This window comes from Cynocephalus volans, chromosome 5, assembly GCF_027409185.1.
Source record: "Cynocephalus volans isolate mCynVol1 chromosome 5, mCynVol1.pri, whole genome shotgun sequence".
Taxonomy (NCBI): Eukaryota; Metazoa; Chordata; class Mammalia; order Dermoptera; family Cynocephalidae; genus Cynocephalus; species Cynocephalus volans.
Genome location: NC_084464.1, coordinates 113054477 through 113080813, shown reverse-complemented (window position 1 = coordinate 113080813; position 26337 = coordinate 113054477). Strand labels below are relative to the sequence as shown.

Sequence of the window (26337 nt, the reverse complement as noted above, 5' to 3'; positions counted from 1 at the left end):
AGAGGCAATTTTTGAAAAAGGACCTCAGTGGGCTTTTCTACAAACACATACACAGAGCCCTTAACTCTTGGAATCAGAGGACATATTGTGATCATTGTTACAGAGATGCATTATATTATTAATTAATTCTTACTTGTGTGTTTTGCCCCTTTACCTCCATTTAACCATAGCCAGTTGAAAAAAATGACAAATCTTAATTTATCCAATACTAGCTAACAGAGAAATGCCCATATTTACTCATATTTGTTAAATAAAAGTATTACTGAATTCATTAATAAATATAACCATCAAAGAAGAGTAGAATTTCTAAATTATTTAATTTATTAGTTGGTAAGCTGTATCTTTTTATCTGTTATAAAGGTAATATTTTTAATTCTAAAATTTAAATTCTGTAATTTATTTAATATAGAATAATGGAACCAAATGGCCCCAAACCATTTTATTGGTTTCTCTTCCTCCAAAACATTACTTTAAGCCATAAAATCTCTTTCTGTTTTGGAGCATTCTGCAACTAAAGTTCCTGTTACCTGCTGATATATTTGCAGTGTGTTTGAACGTAAATTATTGGAACATTCTTTCAACTCTCAAATTTTATTAACTCACTTTCTGTCAAGTTACTCTAATTAACTTACAGCCTTCAAACTTTGGGATTATTACTGCCAACTCTGTACAACCATCTGTTTAATGCACACTGTGCTCTAATACCCTCCCTTTTTGATTTCTACTAATTAACTAGACATTGGAATGTGCCATGCCCTATAATCTGTATTAATATGTGAATACTAGTTTTACCTACTTCATATGAAGTATGAACTTCTTAAACTAAAATAAATTCTCCTTGCAGCAAAGGTCTTTCATTCATTCAAAAATATCACTGAATGCCTACTATGTGCCAAGTACTGGGCAGAACAGACATAATTGTAAACAAGACAGACACAGCCCCTGCACCATGGATCTTCCATGGCTAGGAAGGAAGACAGACATTAACAAATAATTACAAATATATCTAGAAAGAAATGCCACAATATGTGCATTGCATAGCACCTGCCAAAGTTAAGTTCAGTACATACTGCTATCAATATCTCAGTTTCAAAAATGCAAATACTGTATGTACCCAGTAAAGGACTTTGTTGAGTTTATAGATCAAGTAACACAAAGAGTGGAAGAGAGATAACAAAGTCACCCCTCAAATTAAAATCGTAGGATAGTGGTGACGGGTGCACAGCATTATGAATGTATTTAATGCTACTGAATTGTACACTTAAAAATGGTTAAAATGGTGAATTTTGTGCTATATATATTTTACAACAATAAAAATTATAAAAACTTTTATTAGGTTGTAAGATGGTTAATCAACCTCACAAAAAACTTAAAGCACGTGAGTATTTCCAAGTCTCCGATGGTAGCATAAAAGGTAGAGAGAAGAAGCTATACAGCACAGAAATTTTCAAAAATGGACAGAAAACATGAAATTGCCCGGCTTCGATCATCTTCTAACCTTATATCAATGGTACAGTTCATCTTCTCTGTTCACCTATCAGAGCACAAGTCGGGGGTTGCGGGGAGACGGGGGACCAGCCACAATCTTAAAAACTTGTTTCACTACAAATTCTTAGTTCCTAATCTTCATTAGATTCTCAAACTTTTTCCTTATCACTAATCAGCTCCCAAACTTTCGCCTCTCTCTTCAAACCTGCTACTCAACCCCAGAGTTGCATTTAACAGATGACCTCTTTCCCTTAGCGTCCTGATTCTCATCAATCCTACCCACATTTGCTCCCACTCTTACTTATTTCTCTCCAGGTTCTGAACAGGTGGCCCCTCTGGCAAATCCTCCCACCCCACCAGCTGTGTTCCTTTCCCTCATCTCTGACCACTCCATCAATTAGCCACTTGGTAACTTCACCTTTTCCCTCTCTGCAGGTTCCTTCTACTCAAACTATTGCCATCTTAAAAAAATATATATATACATATATATATATATATATATATGTATATATATGATTACCCTTTCTTGACCCTAATCCTCCTCTAGCTGCCACCCCATTTCTCCCCTTGACTTCACTTTCTCCCTTCTTAGCCTGCACCCCCAACTCTACCTCCCACGTGTTGCTCCACAGACTATCATCGGGCTCCACTCCCCGCACGCCCAGGCCAATGAAAGTGTGCTGGCTGAAGTCCTCAGGGATTTCCCACTGACTCACTACAATGGACCCGCTTTAGTTTTTTGTTTTGTTTTGTTTTTTAATCATACATGTTTATGGGGTACAGTGTGTTGTTTCAATACATGTTTATATTGTACAATGATCCACTCAAGGTAGTTAACATATCCATCACCTAAACATTTATCATTTCTTTGTGGTGATAACCTCTTTTCTAGCTATCCTAAAATATGCAATATAATAATATTAGCTATAGTCACCCTAGAACACCAAAACTTATTATTCTTATCTCACCATAACTTTGTATCCCTTTAACCAACATGTCCTCATCCCCCCTTACCTTTAACCCCATCCCCTCCACAGCAACCTTTTTTAAAAATAAGAAATTTCAGCCATATTAAATTCTCTTGGTTGGCAGCACCACCATTCACCTAATCCTCCAAGCCAAAAACCTGTAAGTCTTTCTGGAGTCCTCCCACTCCCACTTTTTCACATCCTTGTTCAGTCACAATTTCTTTCAATTACAGAAAAAAAAAAATAGTATTATCCTCTTATGAAATTAAAAAATACAGATTAATGATACAGAATAAAATTAGGCTGCGCAAGAGAAATGAAAACATACATCCACACAAACAAATACTTGCATGCAAATGATCATAGTGGCATATTTATAATAGGAAAAAACTGGAAACAACCAGAATATCCATCAACATGTGAATGGATAAACAATTGTGGTATAGGCTACAATGGAACAGTACTCAGTAATAAAGAATGAGCTACTAATACATGCAAGAACATGGAGGAATTTCAAAAGCGTCATGTTGAGTGAAAACCAGACACAAAAGAAAATACACTTTGATTCCAAATTTTAGAAAACGCAAAACTACAGTGACAGAAAGCAGACAGTGGTTTCCAGGAGCTAGAGTGTAGGGGAAGAAGATTGGCTGCAAAGAGGCATGAGGGAACATCTTGGCATGATGGAAATGCTCTATATTATTGTGATGGGGGCTACATGCCTGTATACATTTGTGAGAACTTGTCAAATTGTACACTTAAAAGTAATTAATTTTATCATATGTAAATTATCTCTCAATAAAAATGACTTTTAAAAATTAATTATATTGAGCCTTCTAAAATGTGTTCCAGTTAAGATTTTTAAGTCAACATTTCTTTCTAAAAACCTAACATAAATTCTAAGGTGAGGCAATCCCATATATAGTATTGTGTTTCTCATAATGACACAAATCCTTCTCTACTGATTGGAAACAATACTTAACCAAATTCCATTTTATTTACAGAAAACTTAGCGAGGCAACAATGTTCATCGTACATGAGCAGGTGATTTTTGTTATTATCAAAATGTCATTTGTATTGTGATAAATAAGCAGTGTCTCCCTGATTCCATCTTCACAGCAATCTCATTTACTCTCAAATATAAAGACTTGTTGGGAACCTCCTGAATGCAGACCTCAAGTTCCAAAGGGTGAGTACTCTTCTGCCTTTGAGACACTGAACCCAGTTGGAAAACACAGGGCAAGGACTTCCTTCTTTCTTTATTCCCTTAGGTTTGAGATGCATACTTTTCTTTATTCCCACCCCTACCCCTAACATGCAATAAATATAGTACTTAAACAATGCTGATGCCTTCAAAATATTTAAAGCATAAATAAATAAAATTGCTGCCACCAAAAGAGTCATTTCCTAAACAATCTATATTCAAAGCAATTTTATAGTATTATTAACTTGCCTAACTCTAGTAATGGAAAATGCATACACAGGTTGCAAGCCTTTGCGATCTGTGAAGACAGCTTTGTTAATCCTCCAACAGCTCTGAACTTTGTCTAATGCACACTCTGACTGAAAACCCACCACAAGATAGTGTATTAATGTATTTTCTCTGTTGTTCCTTACGCAGTTTCCAGAGTAACAGAATGATCATGCTACAACGTAGGGAGAAAAAGGCAACTAGTTTCTATTCACTTATTATTAGACTTAAAAAACCTGATCAATTTTGACAGTTGAGACTAACTCACTGACTTGCTTTCCAAAAAACTAAGACTATTTCCAGCTCAATAGAGTAATTATCCAAAGATTAGTGACCAATGATTAATTTATCCTCTTAAGTGACCATAAATAATAGGGATTACATTGCCTTGACATTTTTCCATAACCATTCTCAGTTGCTACCAGACATCCAAAGTCATCATGATGAATTAGAGAAGGAAGACAGATTAATTGGATTAAGCATTACTTTTACCAGATATTTTTTTCCAAAAAGTAATAGTCTGCCTTTTGATTTAAGTGGCTCAACATTTGTTTCCTAATCTAAGTTACAAAAAAAAACAACTACCACATACACAAAAGTAATTATAATAGCATACACATAACAAATGAACACTAAGTTATAGAAAACCATGCTTTGAAGTCAATACCAAAAACTTACATTGCTCTTTTATGATTCCTGATCTTTGCTATTATCAAGACTCTTTTTGTCTGGTATGTTGGCATGGGTTTTAAAAGACTACATGGCTTCTATTTCTCAAAATCTAGAGGAAAAATGCTCTAGTTGGGCTTCCCTTTTCCTTTTCTCCCCGCAATTGCTAGAAATCGAATTTACTGGTCAGCAAGCCAATACTTCAGTTCATCCCAGCAAGCAGAACAGCAGACAAGCATGGTCAAAATACTGCCTTACACCTTGACATTTGTTTTAATACAGCCATTGTTCATGAAGCCAAATGATACTAGGAGATAAAACAGTTACTGGAAGGGTAAGGGTGCCTTGGCTTACAGAAAAGGGCAGATACTTTCTTCTTGCACAACTATCATTTCTCTCTCATCCACCCCCTGTTTTTACTGGTTCTTCCTCCAGGGTCACTGCACTTCCAGCACCTTCAGCTGGGCTTCAATCACAAGAGAGCAATTCAGGACCTGAGTCCTGAGAGATTACAGCACAGCACATGAGTCAACAGACATGAAGGCACTGCGCCAATCTGCTCAATAACAAGTGTTTGATGTATCTGTAGTGTCTACTTCGGCATTCTATTATCCTACTTGAGTCTCACTGCTCACTGTATGACAGGAAACTAAGGCAAAATACACTTGTGTGTGGCCAAGCATCCAGCTATTGTATCAATTAGGACTGACCATTCCTGGCCAGGGAGAGCCACAAGATGACACCTCTTCCCCTGACAAACCTCAAATGTCTAATATGAGTGTGCAGAAACAAGTCATGCTTCTTAAACTGTACAATATTCCTCCCTTGTCTTGTCAACAGAGAACTTAATTTCATTTATTCTACTTTTCTAGTAGCTTTCCCAGTTTTTTAAGAGTAGGACCTACACTTAGAATGACTGTAACTGTTTCCATTATGAATTGTGAATGAAGTAGCTAGTTCAGTTACTAAACTCTTGAAGGCTGATCTATAAGATAACAACATCTGCTTGTTGAACAGGTTTTCCATTACTGCCAATACTTTACATTTAAATTTGAAATATATAAAGTAAGTGAAAAGATTCTAAACTATTCTCACAGTCTCTTGGTCTAGAACAACTTGAAAATAAGACTTAAGAATGGCTTATTTACATCACAAATGATAAAAAGAGTAACATGCTAAAAGTCTTAAAGATCATGTTAAGTGAGTGGGAAAAAATAACTCTTAAGACTAAGTTTTTGAAATACTTAAAACAGTGATAGTAAAATACAATTCTGACCTTTGGAAAGATGCCAATCTGAATTAGAGAAATTAATATGTTAGAAATATGTTTTAAGGAATGAAGTTTTGTTACTTTTAAATATGATAATTTCAACTGAAACAAACTGAACTATATAGGAGTAGCCACCCAGTCTGCTCAAGATAGAATTTCTGGGTTTCTATTATTATACGACGGTCCTGTTAGAGACGTGCACTTTCCAAAACTCTACCTCTGGCCTCAGCTTCACTCTGAGGTTCCCAGTTTGTATTTCAAGTTACCTGCTTGACATCATCCCCTGATGTCCTGCTAGCCTTTAATACTCTACGTGCCTAAAATCTGAGCCAGCCATTCTCTGCCAATTCCTTCTCATCATGCCCCTGTTCCTGTCAATGGCACCATCCAGAACCGTTGACATAATTTGTGGGGCCCAGTTCAAAATGAAAATATGGGACTCCCTGGTCAAAAATTATTAAGACACAGGCTCCAGACAGAGGTGTCATCTCCACTTTGGTGTTCTTCATCACTGTCCATACCCACAATTTGCCAGAATTCCCTCAGTCTATCCTTTGAAATGCCTCACATCTGACCTTTCATTCCCTTTTCCACTGCTGCCCCTCAAATCTTACCCAGCTTTCAGGCAGCTTTGTAATTGGTGTCCCTCCTACTTCTCTCCTCTGCAACCCAGTCATCTTTTTAAAGCACTGCCTTAGAAACCTTCAATATCTCCCCATTGTCTGCTTTTTAAATAATGTCTAAACTTCTCAACTTGGCATTCAGATTTTCCATTTGCCAGCTCCACCGATCTTTTCCACCCTTATCTTTTACTTTCCACTACATATCCTGGGCTCTAGCCAAATCAAACTCCCTGTCATTCACTTGCACAGTGTATAGCACAGTGTATAGCTGAGTATAAAAAACCAGGACCTTGAAGCCAGAGACTTGAGTTCAAATCCGGCCTCACTACTTACTAAACTTAGTAGCCCATTAAAACACAGGGATCATAATAGTTACATCAGAGGCCATGCCGCCAAAGGCAGGAGCATGCCCAGAGTCCTAGGCAGGAGCCACAGGCAGCCCCCACCACCTGGCAGAAGGCAGGAGCATGGTGAAAACACCACTTCCGCATGGGTGATCCATCAGAGCCACTGCCACAGCCACTGCTGCTGCAAGGGCAGCTCGCCACCACAGTAGCAGTCACAGCCACTGTGCAGGCCCATGCCCACTCAACTGCACTGACACAAGAAGAGTAAGCAGCAGAGAGCAGAAAAAGAGCAAGTCTCTCTCTCCTCAAAGCCCACTCCACAGTAATAGAAGAAGCAACTACTCTACGAGATGACCAGACATCAATGTAGAGATACTAGAAATATGAAAAACCAAGAAAATATGATACCACCAAAGGAATACAGTCATTCTCAAGTACCAGACCTTATAGAGCAGGAAACTCTTGAAATGCCTGATAAGGAATTCCAAGCAACAATCTTAAGGAAACTGAATGAGACAGGAGAAGACTCAGACAACATAATGAAACAAGAAAAAAAAAAATCCAGGATATGAAAGATGAAATTTACAAAGGGATTAATACTATAATAGTTACATCACAGGATTATTGGATAGATAAAACAAGATAATATAAAATACATAGTAAAGTGCCTCCTAGCCCTTGCAACCTTACCTGGAATACCCTTTTCTATTAAATATATTGAGGAAAGTCTACCAATCCTTCAAGGCTAACTCAAAAGCTACCTCCATGAAGCCTTCCCCAATCAGCTCACTCAGAAGTCATTTTGGAGCTGGCCAGTTAGCTCAGTTAGTTAGGGTACAGACTTATAACACCAAGGTCACAGATTTAGATCCCAGAACTGGCCAGCTGCCAAAAACAAAACAAATGAACAAAAGAAGTCATTTTACCTTCCTCTAAAATCCTATATCTTGTTCACACTGCATTTCACATGTACGAAGATACTTCAGAAAGTTTGTGGAAAAAATGAAATTAAAAGATAATATGAATCCATGAACTTTTTGAAGACTCCGTGTATAGCGCCTTAGAGTTACTTATGGACGTATCATTTTGTCTCCCCACATAACCTCTCAAGAGCATGGAATAAATCAAATTCATTTCTGTTCCTTGCATGGCTCTTAGTACATAGTTTGAGCTCAATAAATTAAATGATTTGTGTATCCTCTTTTAAAAATAAACAAAAGCAAAAAATACTAACTTAAAACACACACATACATATACACACCCTAATTAATTAATTAATTAAAGATATTTTCAGCAGAATTAGCCTGAGTCCAGAAGAGGATATGGCAAGGTGATAACACTGAAAAAGAATAAAACATGGCTGCCCTTGCAGATTTGAGCCTCTGAAGGACGAGATGTCACCTGACAGAGACATGAAGTCGCCATGGCCAAGTCTCCAGATGATTAATTTCCATCACCACCTCCAAATCCATGAAAGACCTTGATCAACACCTGGGCTGAGAGAGCAGAAAAAAGGGAATAAGGGTGTGCCCTACCTACCAAGGTGTGTCAGGTACGAATCTAAGGCAGGATGACCTCAGGCCTTCCTAGTATTCCCACCTATGGCAACAAAGTTGCACTCTAATATACTCACTGGTATATGTCTTCTTGTATTTCCAGATACTATTATGTATAATTGCCAGGCCATTTGCTGCTTCTAAAGGGCTCCAAAACTAGGAAAGCACAGCCTTGTAAGCAATGAAATATGACTTTAAACTAATTTTTAAAAATACCATTGGCACTTATCAAATTAGCAAATATTAATAAAAATTAAGCCTAACATTGGTAAGGATTTCAGGAAACCAGTACATTACTGGTGGCACAGTAAACTGGTTTCAGTTTTCTAAAGAATAATCTAGCAATGTATAACAAGTGTTATAAAATTGTTCATACCCTTTGAACCAGTATTCTCACTTTTGGACGTATAACCCAAGGAAGTAATCCAAGAGGGGAAAAAACCAATTTGTTCAAAGATGTATTACAGATATGCTTCTTACATTGCATAAAACTGCTTGCTATTCAAACACCCAGCAAAACTGGTTGAGTAACCTAGGGTAGACCAATATGGTAGAATACTGCACTTACTGAAACAATTAAGTAGGCACCTTATGTGATAGAAAAATGTACCTAAAAAATGTTTACTGAGGGCTGGCCGGTTAGCTCCATTGGTTAGAGGCATGGTGTCAAGGGTTTGAATCCCTGTGCTGCCCAGACACCAAAAAAAAGTTTACTGAGAAACAGGAAACAATAGTAAATATATTACATGTAAATCTACAATTCCCTATTTGCAATTCTAAAATTCCAAACTGAAAGTTTTTGTAGGATGGTATCAATGCTAACTTGGAAACAAAACCTGATCTGAGCTGGCATGAGGCTATTATTCATGGTCTCTATTTGTCCCACTGACTCTGAATATCTATATATTTTGCTGCAGAAATGTTAATGTATTTGATTACAGGGTGCCTCAGACTTCTCTAGGGGTGCTAAAAAATATAGGTATATGTGCCAGATTACTTTTTTTAAATCCAAAAATTCTGAACTCCAAAACATACATGGCCCCAAGAGTTTCAGATAAAGGATTATGGCTCTGTACTTATGATGTCTATATGTAACAACATCTGTACATTTGTATCAGTTGTAAATTTCAAGTAAAAGAATTAGAGTTTGGTGTCCCCTGGCTTTGTTGAAAAAACTGCTTGACAAAGTATATTCCTTAAGGAAGGCTTAAACTCTTTGTAATGCTACATCCACAGAGGTGAGTAAAAAAAAAAAAAAAGTAGATATACCAAATTTTTAAAAATGTAGATATACCAAATTCCTCATTCTTTTCCAAATAATTATAGACTCCAAACCAATAAAATGGAAATTATTACAATTTCTTTTTACTTAGATTCAAGTATATTTCTAAAGAGGATTTTTATAAGGGATTTCAGTCTTCAGTCCTATTGAGCAAAATGTACAGACACAAGTATATTGAAAAAATGATAAACTCATGTTTTATATAGAATCTTCCAGGTGGCCCTTAAATAGACTGATCTAAAATTTTAATCATTTAAAAACATTATTTTAAATCTAGTTTAAATGTCATTTAAAACATAACCATTTTAATCCAGGCAAAGACTCTCTGAGATTTTTTTTCTGGTGGCGAGCAACAAAATGTGGAAAAAATGATCTATTTTCCTTCGCCACCCCCCATACAAGTGGACCAAAATAAGAATTTAGGTTAGAAACTATTAATCAGCTCTGGATTTAATGTTTCCTATATAATTATGCATAAAAACACAAATATGAGTCTCTCTTCTATCTGACCCTTCTCTACTCCTCACCCCCCCACCCCACCAAAAAAAAAAAAATTAACAAGAATATACTGTGTAGCTCTGGCTGGGGCTCAGGTGTTAGCACCACATGATCTAGCTCTCAACTGTGCATCTGATATTAAATATGTTTTGATCTAAAATCAAAATATGGCCAAATAATCTGATCTTATTTAAAATCAGGTAATTTTTCCACTCCAGCCTATTCCACAATGAACATTTTTCTCTGAGGAGAAAGAGATAAAACATAACATCTACAACTAAAACTACACACAAAACAGCTTATTCTTAGGGCATTTACTATTATAGTCATTAATAACTATGGGGTTAGGAGTATTGCTGTCAAAGTTCAAGTGCTACATTACCATACAACAACAATGGCAACGTTTTGCCCTCATTTGCCCTAAAACATCAATTAAATTTGGGGAATGTGGTTGTTTAAATAACCATTGACAAATGTGAATCCCCTGAGATACTGCCATTTGAAATTGTAACATGAATTAAAAACTAATAAAAAGGATAATTAAACAAGATGAAAAGATTTTCGCTATAAAAAAGTCACCAGACTAACCCACTCAACTTAGCATTAATACTTATCTACCCAGAAAAGTCAACAAATACCTTTATTTAATGAGCAATGGTTTTCTATATTATAAAATGTATCTCGGAATTGGTTTTTGGATCCAATCTAAGTACATCACAAAAATAAGTTTTGGCTTTTTGAACACACAGAGAATATTGCTGATGCAATTTACGCTTTAGCAAAAATAGATACTAGCTGAGCAGACCAATGCACCTTTCCCTGACTTTTATCCATTAATTTAACCACTGACTTTCATTTAAATTTAACTATAGAGAGATCATAACTTGGACTGAATTTAATACTCGGTAGTGTATGAGTTGCAATTGAGGGACTGGAGAAGGAAAGCAGCATGGTTCCCCTCCCAAAGAGGAACAAATCAGAAGTTCCAAAGAGGCACATTTAGCACTTTTTTTTTTTTAAAAGCACATTCAACATTATAATTTTGTATTTAAAAAACAACAACAACAAAAAGAATCCTAATTATTTCTAGAACACAACTAAAAGTAAAGCTGACAAAATCTTGGCTGCTAGATAAATATAGAAGCATGGCTTTATCTTCTGAATACTAGTGATGCTCACTCATGAGAAAAGGTAAACTATTCTTGGAGGGTGTGTATCAAAATTTTCAAGGACCGTGAGATTTTTATGTTTATCAAGAGGGAATAAAAGGGGTTCAAAACACTGCTTTGGTCCATATGCATTATTTCAAATCTATATCTCATATTTATCCCCATAATTGAAAATTAGTAAAATGAAAAAAGCCTTCTAACTTGGGAATAAAGCAAGTCATTTCCTCAGCTCCCTATTTCTAGTTCCTATATGCAAGGTGAGGAATTACTTCTGCTGTTAATAAAAATACTTCAGCAAACGTATGACCATGCACCTTTGATGCGGCTGAAAGCACTGCTTTCCTCCATCACTCCAGTCTCTGACAGGCTGTCTCTTCCATGTGGTGGGTCTGCACAGTTCCCAGGCATGCTGGAGTTGCCTTTTCTGAACCTCTGCCAATAAAAACACCTACAATTCCTGTGTGGGTGGCACCAGGTGAGGCAGGTGTTCAGAGCTGTGATGAGCTGACTGTTCCAGCTGTGTTTGGGGGTTAGTTTGTTTTGTTAAGGTTTGTTTGTTTAGGGCTGGCCCGTGGCTCACTCGGGAGAGTGCGGTGCTAATAACACCAAGGCCCCGGGTTCGGATCCCATATACGGATGGCCGGTTCGCTCACTGGGTGAGCGTGGTGCTGACAACACCAAGTCAAGGGTTAAGATCCCCTTACCGGTCATCTACAAAAAAAAAAAAAAAAAAAAGATTTGTTTGTTTAATTTAAATAAGAGATCAGATTTCTAGTTGGGCTGTGATGACTCTAAATGGAATTCTTTTCCAAAAATGACTTCATAGGCTTTCTGATGACTTGGCTAGGAGAAACTACTGAGGTTCTATAGAACATACAAGTAAATATGCAGGAAATACTTTCAAGGGTCGGGGGCAAGGTAGGATTCTACTTTCAGGACAACTTTGACATAAGTATAAATTTTTACCCAGACGAAAAGATGTTCTTAAGTTCAACTTAATGGATGTAAACACTGATATCATGTGGCCCAACCCTAAACTGTTCAAGTTTCAACTTTCTTATCTGTAAATGGAGGTAATAACACACTACAAGGCTACTCTAAAAAATAAAGTAACGTGCATGAAAGCCCTTTCTTTATGGTAAAGGACTATGCGAATGATCACTTAAACAAATATGGATCATCTTAAAAATGCCTTTCACAGAATGCTCCATTAGAATAGGTTGAAATTAGGTTCTTCATCTTCCATTTTAAGCTTAATTCATAACTTATTTGACTTCATTCACAAGGAAAACTCCAAAATGCAGCTACCACCAACATTCCATGTGCATCAAAAACGTAACAAGAGTAGCATAAAATCATTGTCATGTCCCAGGGTTGTGACATAAGGAATAAAATGGCCAACCTTTTCATAGGAATCTTACAAGGACTAACAACACTGAAGAGAGGAGTGGCACACACAGAGGTGTAGAGGCAAAAGGCAGCAAGACAAATTTGGGCAAGAATAAGACCTTCAGCTTGGCTGAAGTGAAAGAGCATGAAGTAAGAGAGGTGAGAGGCAAGGCTAGAGGGTCAAGCAGAGGCCAGAGTTCACAGGCCTCCAGAGTAAAGAGTGTGACATTTTCCTAAATGTCACTGATGGCATTTAAACAGAAAAATGATATGGGCCAATATCTTAGAACAATCACTCAGGTGTACAACTGAGGATAAACAGGCCAATTAAGGGGTTATGACAATAATCAAAGCCAAAAGTAAAGACATGAAGACAGCAGTGAAGGAAAAGAAGGACTGATTTATGAGGCATTAAGGAGGTAAACACTAAAGGACTTTGATTTAACAAAACAGGTACGAAAGGGGGAAGAAATAAGAAATTAAGATGAATTCCAGGTTTCTGTCTTAAGCAGCCAGAGGTGTCATACACTGAGAGGATTCAGGAGAGATAAGTCTGTCTGCAGGTGGGCTATTGTTTTGATGGTGAAGGAAGGTTGCATGGGGTGGCTGAAAAATGAGTTCATGTTAGTGAGTTTGATGCACCTGTGCACCTAAATGAAACCGCCCAGAAATAGTAAATATAGGTCTTGAACACAGAGAAGAGATTTGGAAACAACCACCCCAAGATAGTGACTAGAACCGCAGGGCATCTGAGACACCCAAAAAAGGCAGGAAAAGCGAAGCAAGTACATAGATAGCGACTGAGCCTCAAGCAACTGCAACATCAAGGACCCATGTGAAAAGATGTAGGCAAACCACAACAAGGGCATGGAGTACAATGTATTCTAAAAGACACCTCAAAACTTCTCCTGAAATAATTCTGTTATGCTTTCAGTTTTGGTTGATTGGTTTCTTTTGGCAGTCAATTTTATTGATAAAATCCCATGATAAAGCACCATAGAAATATTCATATTGTAGGGGCCAGCCCATGGCTCACTTGGGAAAGTGTGGTGCTCGGTTCGGATCCCTATGTAGCGATGGCCGGTTGCTCACTTGGGAGAGTGTGGTGCTGACAACACCAAGTCAAGGGTTAACATACCCTTACCAGTCATCTTAAAAAAAAAAAGAGAGAGAGAGAGAAATACTCATATTGTTATATTTAATTAGAATTCACTATACACGGGCCGAGCCCGTGGCGCACTTGGTAGAGTGCTGCGCTGGGAGAGCAGCGATGCTCCCGCCGCGGGTTCGGATCCTATATAGGACTGACCGGTTCACTCACTGGCTGGGTGCCGGTCACGAAAAAACAACAACAAAAAAAAAAAAGAATTCACTATACACTATTGACACTACTCAGTCTTGCTCTAAATCCACAAACATTCTGCAAACGAAGTATGAAATGCTCACACCATACTCATTTCTTTATTTTTCAAAATTCTGAAACCATTTTTGTGGTCTACTGACTTATTTCAGCATGTAGTTTAGATGAATTTATTGCCATAAGTGAGTTTTCTTAGCTTTTCCACCTCTCTTCCAATGCAAAAAGCAAACAATCAGATATTTTTCTTATGGTGAAAGATGTCTAGGATCATGAACCAGATTACCATTCCCTGTAGCCAGCTCAGCATAACACTGTTACTAAAAACTTTCCTATAGAAATGGTTAGTTATTCAGGTAGCTTTCCCCACCAAACAAAACAAAACACAAACTCTTTAGCATAAAGGCAAGACACACTGGTTAACTTCTGAACTATAACCAAAATCTCTTATAGCATACAACTGCATTATGTAGATCAGTATAGACAGATACCCCAGTGAAAATTTGGGGGGAAAAAAACAAGCCTTCAGGAAACACTAACTTAAAGTTTCATAGAGGCTAGTAAAATATATTGAGAGGTGTTACAAGATGCACTCATCTCTAAACGTTATTGAAAATCCTACTTTGTGTACTAAGTACACTACCATCTAAAAAGCAATCCTACCGTCTAAAGAGCAGTCTGTCTACATACAGGAAGGTAGAGTTGCATTAAAGATTGTAGCCAAAGAGCCTCTCTTTCAGGACCTTTTTGATTGCCTACTTTTCTTTTAAACTATTAAATTTTTAATATCTTTATTTGCACTTTAAATATCCAAGACAGGAGTGTAGTGTGCAATGCTTCCCAAACTTAACCACAGACCTCCACTTTCAAGAAAGGCTGTCAAGAACACATTGTGGGAATTACTGAAAGAAATAAGGATCTTCTTTACCAAGTATCTGGACCACAGAGATATAATTTCTTCAAAAGGATATCATTAACTGCCCTAAATACTGATTCTGACAACATATTTGTTTTAAATAGATATTTTTTAAAAGTCAATAAAACATTTAAATATTTTTCTTTCTCCAGGAAGAAAGTAGATAGCTAAATGAGATTAATACCCTAGCAAGATCCCAGATAGTGTCTTTGGCACTGCATCAGGAAGATAAAAGAACCCTGAACTCTTTACCAGTTCCATGGGTTTTCCAATATACAGCAAGTAAAAACACAGTCGCAATTTCTAAGGGGAAATAATGTTCCAGTTAATTGTAACATCTGTTTTAGTTTTCCTAAAGTGTCTGATTACCCTCCACCCACTCAAGCGTGTACTTGTGAACAGGTCAAAACTGAAGAGACAAGGCAACCTCAGCTTGCTCCCTCTGACCAATTACTACCACTATTGATGCAGCAGGATGTGTGAGGTACATCTCTGAGAGCCACGTCATCGGCAGCTGAGCACCATAACAGGGCCATGATGTCAGCATTTTTCACTGGTTCTACGGCCCAACTTGGAGTTCAGCTTGCTTCCCCTTTCCAAAGTCTTAATTTCACAGGGTAAGATTTATAACCATAGAGAAAAAGACCACTGAGTGCTTTCGCAGCCCTACCACCTGCTGAAATTTCCTTAGAATTTCAGCCTTTTAGAATAAGATTGAAGCCTGTTATATTACAAATACCTCAGGGAAGTATTCCATTACTTATCGTTTGTTACTCATTTATATCCCCAGCATAACCTAAGCTCCTTGGGAACTTTGTCTCTCTCTATCACTATCTCCAGTGCCCAGAGAGACTTTGTCTCTCTCTACCACTATCTCCAGCGCGCAGCACAGAGCTCAAAACGTAGGGTGTTATATACTTGGTAAACTTTTGTAGAATGAATGAGGATTAATAGTAAGATGTGTAAACTCATTTTTGCCTTAGTGTGAATGAATTTCTTCAGGGCCTTTCCTGAGAAATTTGGATGGATCACACATTATGTAAGAAGTGTTAAAAAGTCCTAAAGAGAAGTGAGCCTAAGAAAGGCTCCTCTTCAGTTCTGCCTAGAAATGTTGTTCTGCTATGGATCAATCTAAAGGAACATGGTTCTTCAAAGGAAAACCCAGACTTTTGCTTGAATGTCATATGAAAGTATCTTGATTCTCTGTGGAAGTCTCTCTATACTTCAAAAATCTATTTCAATAATAACTGGCAATTGTTTATTAAACTCAAGGTGAGATCAAGAGACAGGGGCTTCAATCTTTCAGACTTCTTTCTAACCCCAGAATGCCTGGTAGAGTATTCAACCAATCACTAATGCTTGAATTAATCAACAACGTAAAGAACATTGGAGTCGCAGAATATTATCTAGCCAATGCAATAGGATCAGTGGTTAAAAACCCAGGTCTTGGAGTTTCAGATAAACCTGGAGTTAAATTCTGGCTTCACTGCTTGCTTAAACTCTGTAAGCCTAAGTTTCCATATCTGAAAAGAAAGATATTAATAAAGTCTATCTCATGGAGTTGCCATAAAGTTTAAATAGAAATGCATGTAAAGTGCTTAGCCATAAGTACTCAAGAAATGTGCACCATAATTTGGATACCTAGGTTTCCATTCCATTCTACTTCCAGTGTATCTTTGCGCTAATCACTATAAAGAAGCTAATGAAAACAAGGAGACAGAACTTACTGACCTCTGATACTAGGATTTTATGAATCATAAATAAGGTAAACAGAAAACAGATGAAAGAAAGCTTTGAAAAATAAAAGCCTTAAACAAATTCCAGATATGTTTTGTGTTGTACTTGAAGCTTGCATATGTTTGATCACAGATGACTCAGCATTAGAATATCAAAATGGAAAGGCCTGATCAGTCAAACTTCAAAGCAGGTATTCTCAGATACTTGAGTGCCTGTTATAGATGATGGACTTTATGAAACGTGTGTGTACATGCATATACACACACAGAGGGAGAAAGGGGTGCAGGAGAAAGGGAGAGAAAGATCTCAACAATAACTGGCTTAAAGACTACCTTGTAACCATCTTTTTCACAGTTGAGGTTAAATCTGTTTGCTTCCTCAACCCTTAAAATGTATCAGTTATATATGTATTACCTTGTGCCCCAATGGCAATTTTTCAATCTAGCTGCTCTGTTATACACAGCCACTACAAGTGCGTAGGGGCCCTTTCTAGGAATTAGACGAAGGACACCCCAGAGCATAGGCTGGTTTTCAGCCCTCCATTACCCCTGAGTCGGTCACCCTTGTGCAAGAGCACAACCATACATGGCAGTTATGCAGATAAGCACAAAGATCTTCATACATTTAACTGACCTACCTATACAACTGTTACACAGATACACAAACATACACACACATACACAAACATGACTGAAAGGACAAGGATTGAACTAAGTAGAGAAAGATATTCATCAAAACTGAAAACAACAACAACAACAACAACAAAAACCTGAAAATAAGAGTTCAGAGACAAACCAGGTTCCTCTCCTCTCCCTCACCTTCAGCTACCCAGTGTTGAGAGACTATAGCCAATTGGAACTTTGGGGAAGGGTATGAGGCAGAGGCTTTGACACTGCAAAATTCTGATTTCTGGCAAAGCTATGGTCTCTTTCCAACCGTTCTCTCTCTCAAGAAAGGGAAGAAGGGAGAGAGGAAGGGAAGGAAGGACTCAGAGACATCAATGGATCTACTCACCTGGGTTTGCAAAATCAATGGTAAACAAAAGACTGCTGGTGTTTTGACGGTATTAAAAATCTGTGATCCCAGGCAAGAATATTCTAAATGCTACAGGAACTAATCTTAAAATGTTAACTGTCGGGCTGGCCCTGTAGCTCACTTGGGAGAGTGCGGCCCTGGTGGCGCAGAGGCCGCAGATTCAGATCCTATATGAGGATGGCCGGTGCGCTCAGGTGCAGACCAAACCATGCGATGTTAACTGTCAACTTTGTCTCCTTCTTGAGATTTTTCCTCCCAAATACCCATATAGAAAAGACATTTTAAAAAAATGTTTTTACTATTGTGTAGATATATGTATATCTACCCTGCTAAACTTTACAATGGCTGCCTTCCTTAAAAACTGATGTTATTACATTTTTAACACTTTTGTACCTAGTCCTTTGACCTGCATAACATAGCGGCTTCAACAGCTGTTTAAGAAACAGAAATTCCAGGTTAAATATGGACCTTATTCATATTCACAAGGAGACAGTGCAGAATACTCATTGCAGCATTGATTTTAATAAGTTTGGAAACAATCTAAATGTCCATTAGAGGGAAAATACATGAATAAAGTATAATATATTCATACAATGGAAAACCTTACAGGATAAAATGGAAAGAATTTGAGCTACCAGCTCAAACTGAGGTACTATGTGGATAAGTCACAAACAAGATGCAGAATAGAAAAAAAGCAAGTTGCAGAACGATACAAATAGTGTGATACTATTTATATAAGGTTTTAAAATCCACAACATTGCCCAGCATTATCTTTGTCTTAAAGTTGTTATCACAGTCCTGCTTATTCCTTGCATGTACACTAAAGACCTAAGGAATATTCACTCTAAAAATAATAGAAAACTAAGATTATTAATAATAGAGGGGGAAATGACTATTAATTATATTAAGTCCCCAAATGTCAGGGTGGAGGCCTGATTTAGTAGTGGAAATCACGTAGCCCTTGAGGTCAAATGATGTGTTCTCTCTCCATTCTGCTACTCGCCAAGACGCTTTATTTCACTGAGCTTCAGTTTTCTCACCTAAATGGGGTTGACAACACCCGCCTTGCAGGATGAAACGAAATAACTTATGTAAAGGTGTTCTACAGAAGGTCTTAGACTTGTCTTTTGCCTAATCACTCAAAAGTAGTCACACATGAACGCTCTACAGGGTAAAAATGCTGAGTTTGCATCTAATTTATTATAATAGTAAAAAAATGTCAAAGAACGCAACAGGAAGGGGCAACCCCTCACCTTCCTCTTGCCAGTCCCTGATCCGGCTGCCTCCTATACTTTCTATATTTAGCACAGAGTAGGGGAGGGGGAAAAAAGGGCACGAAACCTTGGCTCTTGCCGGGCTCCCTTCGGAACTCCCCGTGACCTTGGGATAAATCTTTCATCTCGCCAAACTCCCGCCCCTCCCTCCCCCCAACACACACACACACACCCTCAGTAGCCCTGGAGGCAGATGAACAACAACCCAACCGTCATGGTCACGAAGGGGACCGTAAAAATGACAGTGTGATATTGCTGGGGTTGGAAGGTTCTGTTTGTTTTCAAACATTAAGAGGAAAGTCTACTGCGACTACCCGCGCCTACTCTGAAGAGGGGGAAGGAGCAAGACCTGGGCAAATAAGTTCTGCGACTCGTTTCCAGACACACAGTCCCCGCATCTGGATTCCACACAAAGACAGGCACGCCGAGGCCCCGGAGCGGCAGGCTCCGACCGCAACTGAAGAGACCCACCACTCACACCCTCCGGCGCAAGGGGACCCACGACGCGCACAGCGGGACGGACACACACAGAGACCCTGAACGCGAGATGCACTCGGGGCCCCGGGCCCGTCCCCCCGGGCTGGCTGCGGCGCCTCCCTCACCTGTCTTGAAGACCATCTTGTCATCGTCCTTGGACCCGAAGGTCTTCAGCATGGACACGAAGAGCAGCCCGCAGGTGTTCTGGATGCCGAACACCGACCCGTTGCACCACATGGCCGCCAGCATCACCAGCCAGCCCCAGCCGCCCTCGGGGGGCTCAGGAGGCTCCGCGTCCGCCGACCCCGCCAGCTCCACCTCCACCTTCTCGGCGGCCGCCTCGGGGCTGTCAGAGGGTCCCGGGCCGGGCAGCGGAGTGGCCCCCGTGGGCGCGGGGCCGAGCGGCTGCGCCTCGCTCATCCCCAGCGCGGCAGCGGTGGGCTCCTCCTGGGAGGGCATCAGGGCCCGAGGCAGCACCCTCTGGCGCCGGCGGAGCGCGAGGGGCACGAGTTCCCGGCGGGCTCGCAGAGGAGCTGAGGACCGGTGGGCGGGCTAGGAAGGCCGAGGTGATGGCGGTGGAGCCCCCGGCGGGCCGGCGGGCGAGCGGCTGGACGAGCGGCGCACGGCGCTGAGGCGGCCGCGAGGACAGCGGAGGCGCGCGAGCTTCTCAGGGATCAGGGATCAGGACTCCGGCCTCAGTGCCCATGCACCCTCGGCGGAGCCAGCGGCCCGCGGCCAGTTCTTAAGGGCCCCCCCCCGCACGGGGGCGTGGCCGGCAGCGGGACGTGCCCCCCAGAGCCTCCAGATGATTGGGCCTCCGAGGAAGGAGGCGGGGCTCCAGATAGCGCGCGGCCCCAGGTGCCAGCCGCTATCGGTGTCTGCGCGCGCGTCTGCCACGGGCACTCCTACAGAGCGGGTCACAGATGTGTAGGTCACCCCGTGTCCAAGTGTTAACAGAAGGGGCGCGTCTCCTCCTAGGTGCGGGCTGGGTGGGTCATCGGGACAGCAGCATGGGATCTTTAGCCTCTACTCACTGGCACAGCGTCACAGACAAACTAACATTGTGTCTTGGTTTTGTTGGGGGTTTTTTTGGCGTTCACCTCTTAGCACTAATTATAACGTACAGGATACACTTTGCCACCTGCCTACTTAAAAAGGAAGTCGGAAGGATCAGAGGCCTTATTTGATTACTTAAGCTCTGTTCTCCTGCATTTGTATACAATTTCCTGTGGATACTTGGCACATTGAAGATGCTCAATTTGGAACACACCGATCAGAATTCCAAAGTCTTCAGCCGACAAACACTTTTGACAGACAGCTAGAAAACGTTACTTTTCAACTACAGCACAGTGTTTTCACTTCAAGCAAAAGCTAAAACATATCCAAGTCCTCTGTCTCCCTGAAGCATGGAATGCCAATATATGTAAAAGAAAGGAGAAGTAACCAGCTATGTGATACTGAGGACGCTTTTTAATTTGGTTTAAGATACTTAAACCAAAGTCAAAATATACTAGTTACTATATGTGCCCACCACTGCAATGGAGTACACAGGTGAGTGTGATTGATCACATTTCTGCCTCTATCAGTTCATAAACTAGTAGGAAAAACAGAGTACTATAACACAATAGGAGATTCAGACGCTAACTGTTATAATACATGTACAACTGACAGAAATGGAATGAAAGCATAAAATTCTCTTCAAAACGGTAGAGAAGAGCCTCTATAACAAGTATCCTTTGAACTGAGCCCTGAATCATACACAGAACTTCAGTGGGCAAATACAGGGAAAGAGCCTTCCAGGTAGAGAAAATATAAACTAAGGAAAGCAGGATGTGCTGGAGGAACGCGGAACATAGCTCAAGTCTAATATGCCTTGGGAATAAGTTTGGAATGGTAAACTAAGAAATAGTCAAACAAGTGCACAAAAACGAATGTACAAGCATGTTATCCCAATATTGTTGGAAATAAGGAAAAACTGGAAGAAAAAAGGTATATCAGTAGAGGATTGATTAAATACGAACTATATAACCTCTAAAAGTTATGATGGTCACCTCTATTTATTGACTTTGAAAGTTGTCCACAACATATTATTGGGTAAAGAAAGTAGATCAAATATATGCATACACACACACACACACACACACACACACACACACACACACAACAACCCAAAATACAAAATAAATATCCATGAGTCGATACTGGTTTAAGTAAATGATTAAGTAAGTAAACGGGGGGAGAATAGACAAATCCTTCCTGCAGAAGAATTCCCAATAATTTATGTAGATACTTCACACTCAAGGAGGTGATGGACAACGCCTCACTCCTTAAGTCTGGGGTATGCACAGTGACTTCCCAAGAATACAGTATGGAAGAGGAGGAGGAAGGGGTAAATTTAGGATTCAGAAACTGACAAACACTACCTCAGTCAGGTGATCAAGTATATGTCCCTGATATGATGTGATGAAAATGGTACTTTACCTCTATGGTCTTCCCCCCAAAACCCATAACCCCAGTCTAACCATCAGAAACACATTAGACAAATACCAACTCGGGGACATTCTACAAAATACCCAATAAGTATTCCTCAATACTATCAAGATCATCAAAAACAAGGAAAGTTTGAGAAACTGTTATAGTCAAGAGGTGCGTGAGAAGACATGACAATTAAATGTAATGTGGTATCCTGAACGGAATCCTGGAACAGAAAAAGGACACTAGGTAAAAACTAAGGAAATCTGAATAAAGTATGGAGTTTCATTAATAATAATATATCATATTGGTTCGTTTATAACAAATGTGACATACTAAGTAAGATGTTAATAACAGGAGAAACTTGATGAGGGGAAACAGACACTCTGTACTGTCTTTGCAATTTTTCTATAAATCTAAAAGTTTATTTTTAAAAAAGAGTATGTATAGCATGATACCATTCTTATAAAAATACATATGTACATAACAATGTATTAAACATGATACAGCTTGTTTTTACAGTTTCACATTATATATAATTGTTATATATTTGTACACTGAGACTATAAAATATTGTTTTCTAATATATAGTTCATTCTCAATATTCTTTTCTATTTATGTGTCGATATTATTTCTAATAATGCGGTGTACTCTGTTTTCAGATTAAAGTTTTACACTTCTCAGAGGGGATTGATTTAGAAATAGCTCTGACTTAAAGGATTAAAAAGTTAATGCCCACAAAGCACTTAGCACAGTGCCTGGCACACAGCAAGCTTTTGGGAAATGTTAGCAGTTATTGCCATTATTATCACTATTGATGACACCAATGTTTCTTTCTGTTCACTCCCATCACCACTGTTCTACTGGAATCAAAGTAATTCATATGGATATTTACATTCTTAGAAATACAACCTTTATATAATAACAAAAATCTCAGGTCTGGAAATTAAAATAAAAAAACATTTAAATATAGGAATTTAGGAGGGGAGGGGAGGGTGGAAAAATAAATAAATAAATATAGGAATTTAGACATCTTTGTCCTCAACTATTGTTATCTATTCCTTAAGATATGCATAGTGTTATTTTCCACCAGTCATTCTTTCTCCAACTCACAAAAGGCACCCCTTAGCTGATAGAAAGTCTCTCTCTAACTTCATCTTTTGGTAGAGTTGACTCAGTTACTTCAAGGCAAGGTATTCTTCCAGACCACAGTCTGAATGAATGGTGTATGAGAAGTTTTACCAATAAAAACTCAAGTTTCAGTCCAGTTACTCTAGGGGATTGGCTTTTCTTTCATCTCCACTGCTTTCCTTTGCTTTTCTCAAATTTCTAAGTTAGTAAAAGAAAAGATGTCACAATGTAAAATGAAATAATAGAATGAGAGCATTTTAGAAAGTGCCTTAAACAGTAAAATCAAAGTATTACTTTAAGTTTCTATGCTCCATGAAAAAGATATTAATTCTGGACCCCCAAATATGATTTGGGGTTGAAATCTTATTATTAAATCAGACAAGTTTGTGTTTATGTGTTTATGTGTTTATTTTTGTTTTGCTTATATTAAAGGGAAAAACTTAAATCAGGTTTTCTTGTTTGAATGTTTTATAAAAGAAAGTATTATGGGTTGGATTTTCTCCCCCCCAAAGCTGAATGTGTTGGAGGTTTAATCCCCGCTGTAACCGTTGAGGGTGGGCAATCCTATTATAATTATTGAAAGGTGGGGGCCTTAAAGAGGTGATTAGATTGTGAAGCCCATGCCCTGGTAAATGGAATAATAAATTGATGGTTTAATGGTTGTTGTGGGCGTGGTTCTGTTGGCTTTAAAAGGAGAATTTGTGAGACTCTCTTTCTGTTCCACCATTCTCCCCATGTGACACCCTGCATTGCCGTAAAGTCACCTCACTAGATGTGTTCCCTGGACTATGGACTTCCCAGCCTCTGAAACTGTAAGCAACAAATAGTTCTTCTTTATAAATTACCGAGTTCCAGTATTTTTGTTATAAGCAGCAGAAACGGACTGACACAGAAAGTACTTACTTCTAATTATCAGTAAGCTACTGCATAAAGCAAGATTTTAGGTGTCCAGAGAAACTACATCCTATTTCTATGCCTACACCTACCACTAACTCACATTGCGTAATTGAATTGACCTCTGGCCTTACCTTCTCCATCTGAAAATATAAAACTGTTTATACATAACTACCTCATAATGATGGTATGTTCTTTAATGAGGTCCTATTTATTAAGTGCTTTGAGATCTATCAGATAAAAGGATTTATAAAATGTTGCTTTGTGTTGCTTCACCCCCCACGGATTTGTCACCTCACTTCCCCTGGGTGACAGAGATGCAAAGGATTACTCAAAGCCCATCTCTACTGAGCAGTGAGAGGCCCCAAAGTGGTTAATCTCCCTTTGGGACACTCAAGTGAGAGCCATCCTTTCCTTGGGAAATTAATGCCGAATTGGAGTTCTCTTCCTGCATTTATTTTCCAGACCAGGAAGTTACAGGAAGAGACATAGGTGGGGTTATAGTTTAACAGTATAGGCTGGTAACTTTCAGTGAAACAAGGCAGATGACATTCCAGTACGGCAGTTAAGTGGTCCTATCAACAACAGTTTGATCTTAGCAAACATTCCTTCTTACAGCAATTTCTCAGTATCTTTACATAACAATCAGTAACTAGTCTGTCTTTGAGCCAGCAACCCGCTGTGCCACAATCCTTATCTTGCAACTGAGACTTATAGCCTGAAGGAAATGACTTATAGCCTGAAGGAAATTTCCAGTCCTCTGAAAGGTCAATATTTGAAACTGCAAGGCTTTGGAAAACCAGGCCCTGTGAAGTAAATATGCTTTTTAGTATATTCCACAATAAAATATAAAAATATATAATTATTCATGAAGTCTAAATGCCAATAGTACTTTACTTTATGTAGGACTTTTCATCAGTAGCGCATATTAGACTCATTATTTATTAACTAAAATATTCTTACTTGACTCCGTACTCTATTCAGAAATATCAACCTTTCCTATTTAGGACAATCTCATTTTTTAGTTAACTATTAACTCTTTTCCACTCTTCAGAAAGTTTTCTCCATCTGGTCCACTCCAATATATATGTTCATTAAACATTTGAGATAAATTGAATATACTAAGGTATGTGGTCATGGATTTCCTGTTATTCTATAATGTAAATCCAATACATTATATAAGCTGCTTTGCTACCGTTTTAATTAGTGTCTTACATTAAGTAGCCAAGAGTAGTTTTGTATCGCCTTAGTGGCTATGGAAAAATTCTAAGGCATACTCTTTCCACGTCTCTACTCTCCAAATCACAAAATAGGAATAGGACTACAATGGTGGTTATTTGGTAGGAATCTGGAGTACTGCTAAACTGCTATGATACAATAGAGTTTAAAAACACACACCTAGAAACCTTATTGTGAATGCCTTTGTTAAAAATACATGCACAGAAGTTCTTCAACATTGGCCTGTACAAATGATAAATAATGAATTTGGTGCAAAAAAAATCTGCACTTTAGAAATGAAACTAAATTAAGTCTCCAACCTCTACTTTCTCTCCTCTTTCAGAAGTCCCCTCAACCTGCTCCTCATCTGGTATTCCCACTATTACTCCCAATCCCAAGCTAAAAAGCTGGGGTCCCTCCTTGATATACCTCTTCCTTGGTTCCCCCAAATATAATCCCATCAACTCTGCTTCCAGAAGGTCTTTTGCCTGACCCCCTCCACTTCATCCTAGCTACTAATTCCCTAATGATTCTTTATCATTTCTCATGGACCATCATATTGACCTCCTGTCTTGCTGCCAACAAATTCTGCCTCCACCAATTCACCGTCCACCCAATACAATACCTGCCCAAACCCTGTTCTCCAGCTTTAAGGGCTGCTCCTTTTTCAAGAATACATATAAACACTGTCATACCTCCCTGCAGACCCTGCTTCTAAAATGACCTCCCTTCCCCTTTTCTGAATGGCGAAATCTTACTCAATCTTCAAGGCTTAACCCTAAAATGTAATCCACCTCTCTGAAGCCTTTATTGATCTTTTTTCTAGGCTTCCATATTTCATTTATAGCAGTTTTTACAATCATGAGAGTGGCTTTCAGTCTCCTTGACTAGAGTAGGAATTTTCAGACAGGTCAGGTGTATCTCACGAATCATTCTTTTTTTTTTTTAAAGATGACCAGGAAGGGGATCTTAACCCTTGATTCGGTGTTGTCAGCACCACGCTCTCCCAAGTGAGCCACAGGCCGGCCCTGGACCTCATGAATCTTTAAGCCACAGCACCAAGCATGGTGCAGGTGCACAACAAATATTTGTTGAA

At 39.0% G+C, this 26337-nt stretch overlaps 1 protein-coding gene across 1 annotated transcript in view; it reads right to left on the bottom strand.

Annotated features, from left to right (window-relative positions):
* SLC16A10 (solute carrier family 16 member 10) overlaps window positions 1–20225 on the bottom strand; it is a 125044-nt gene extending 104819 nt beyond the window's left edge. Inside the window, exon 1 of the mRNA XM_063097217.1 lies at window positions 19652–20225. Within this exon, the coding sequence (XP_062953287.1) occupies window positions 19652–19985 (334 nt within the window). The 5' untranslated portion in view covers window positions 19986–20225. The remainder of the gene's footprint in view (window positions 1–19651) is intronic.
* Between the last annotated feature and the right edge of the window lie 6112 nt (window positions 20226–26337).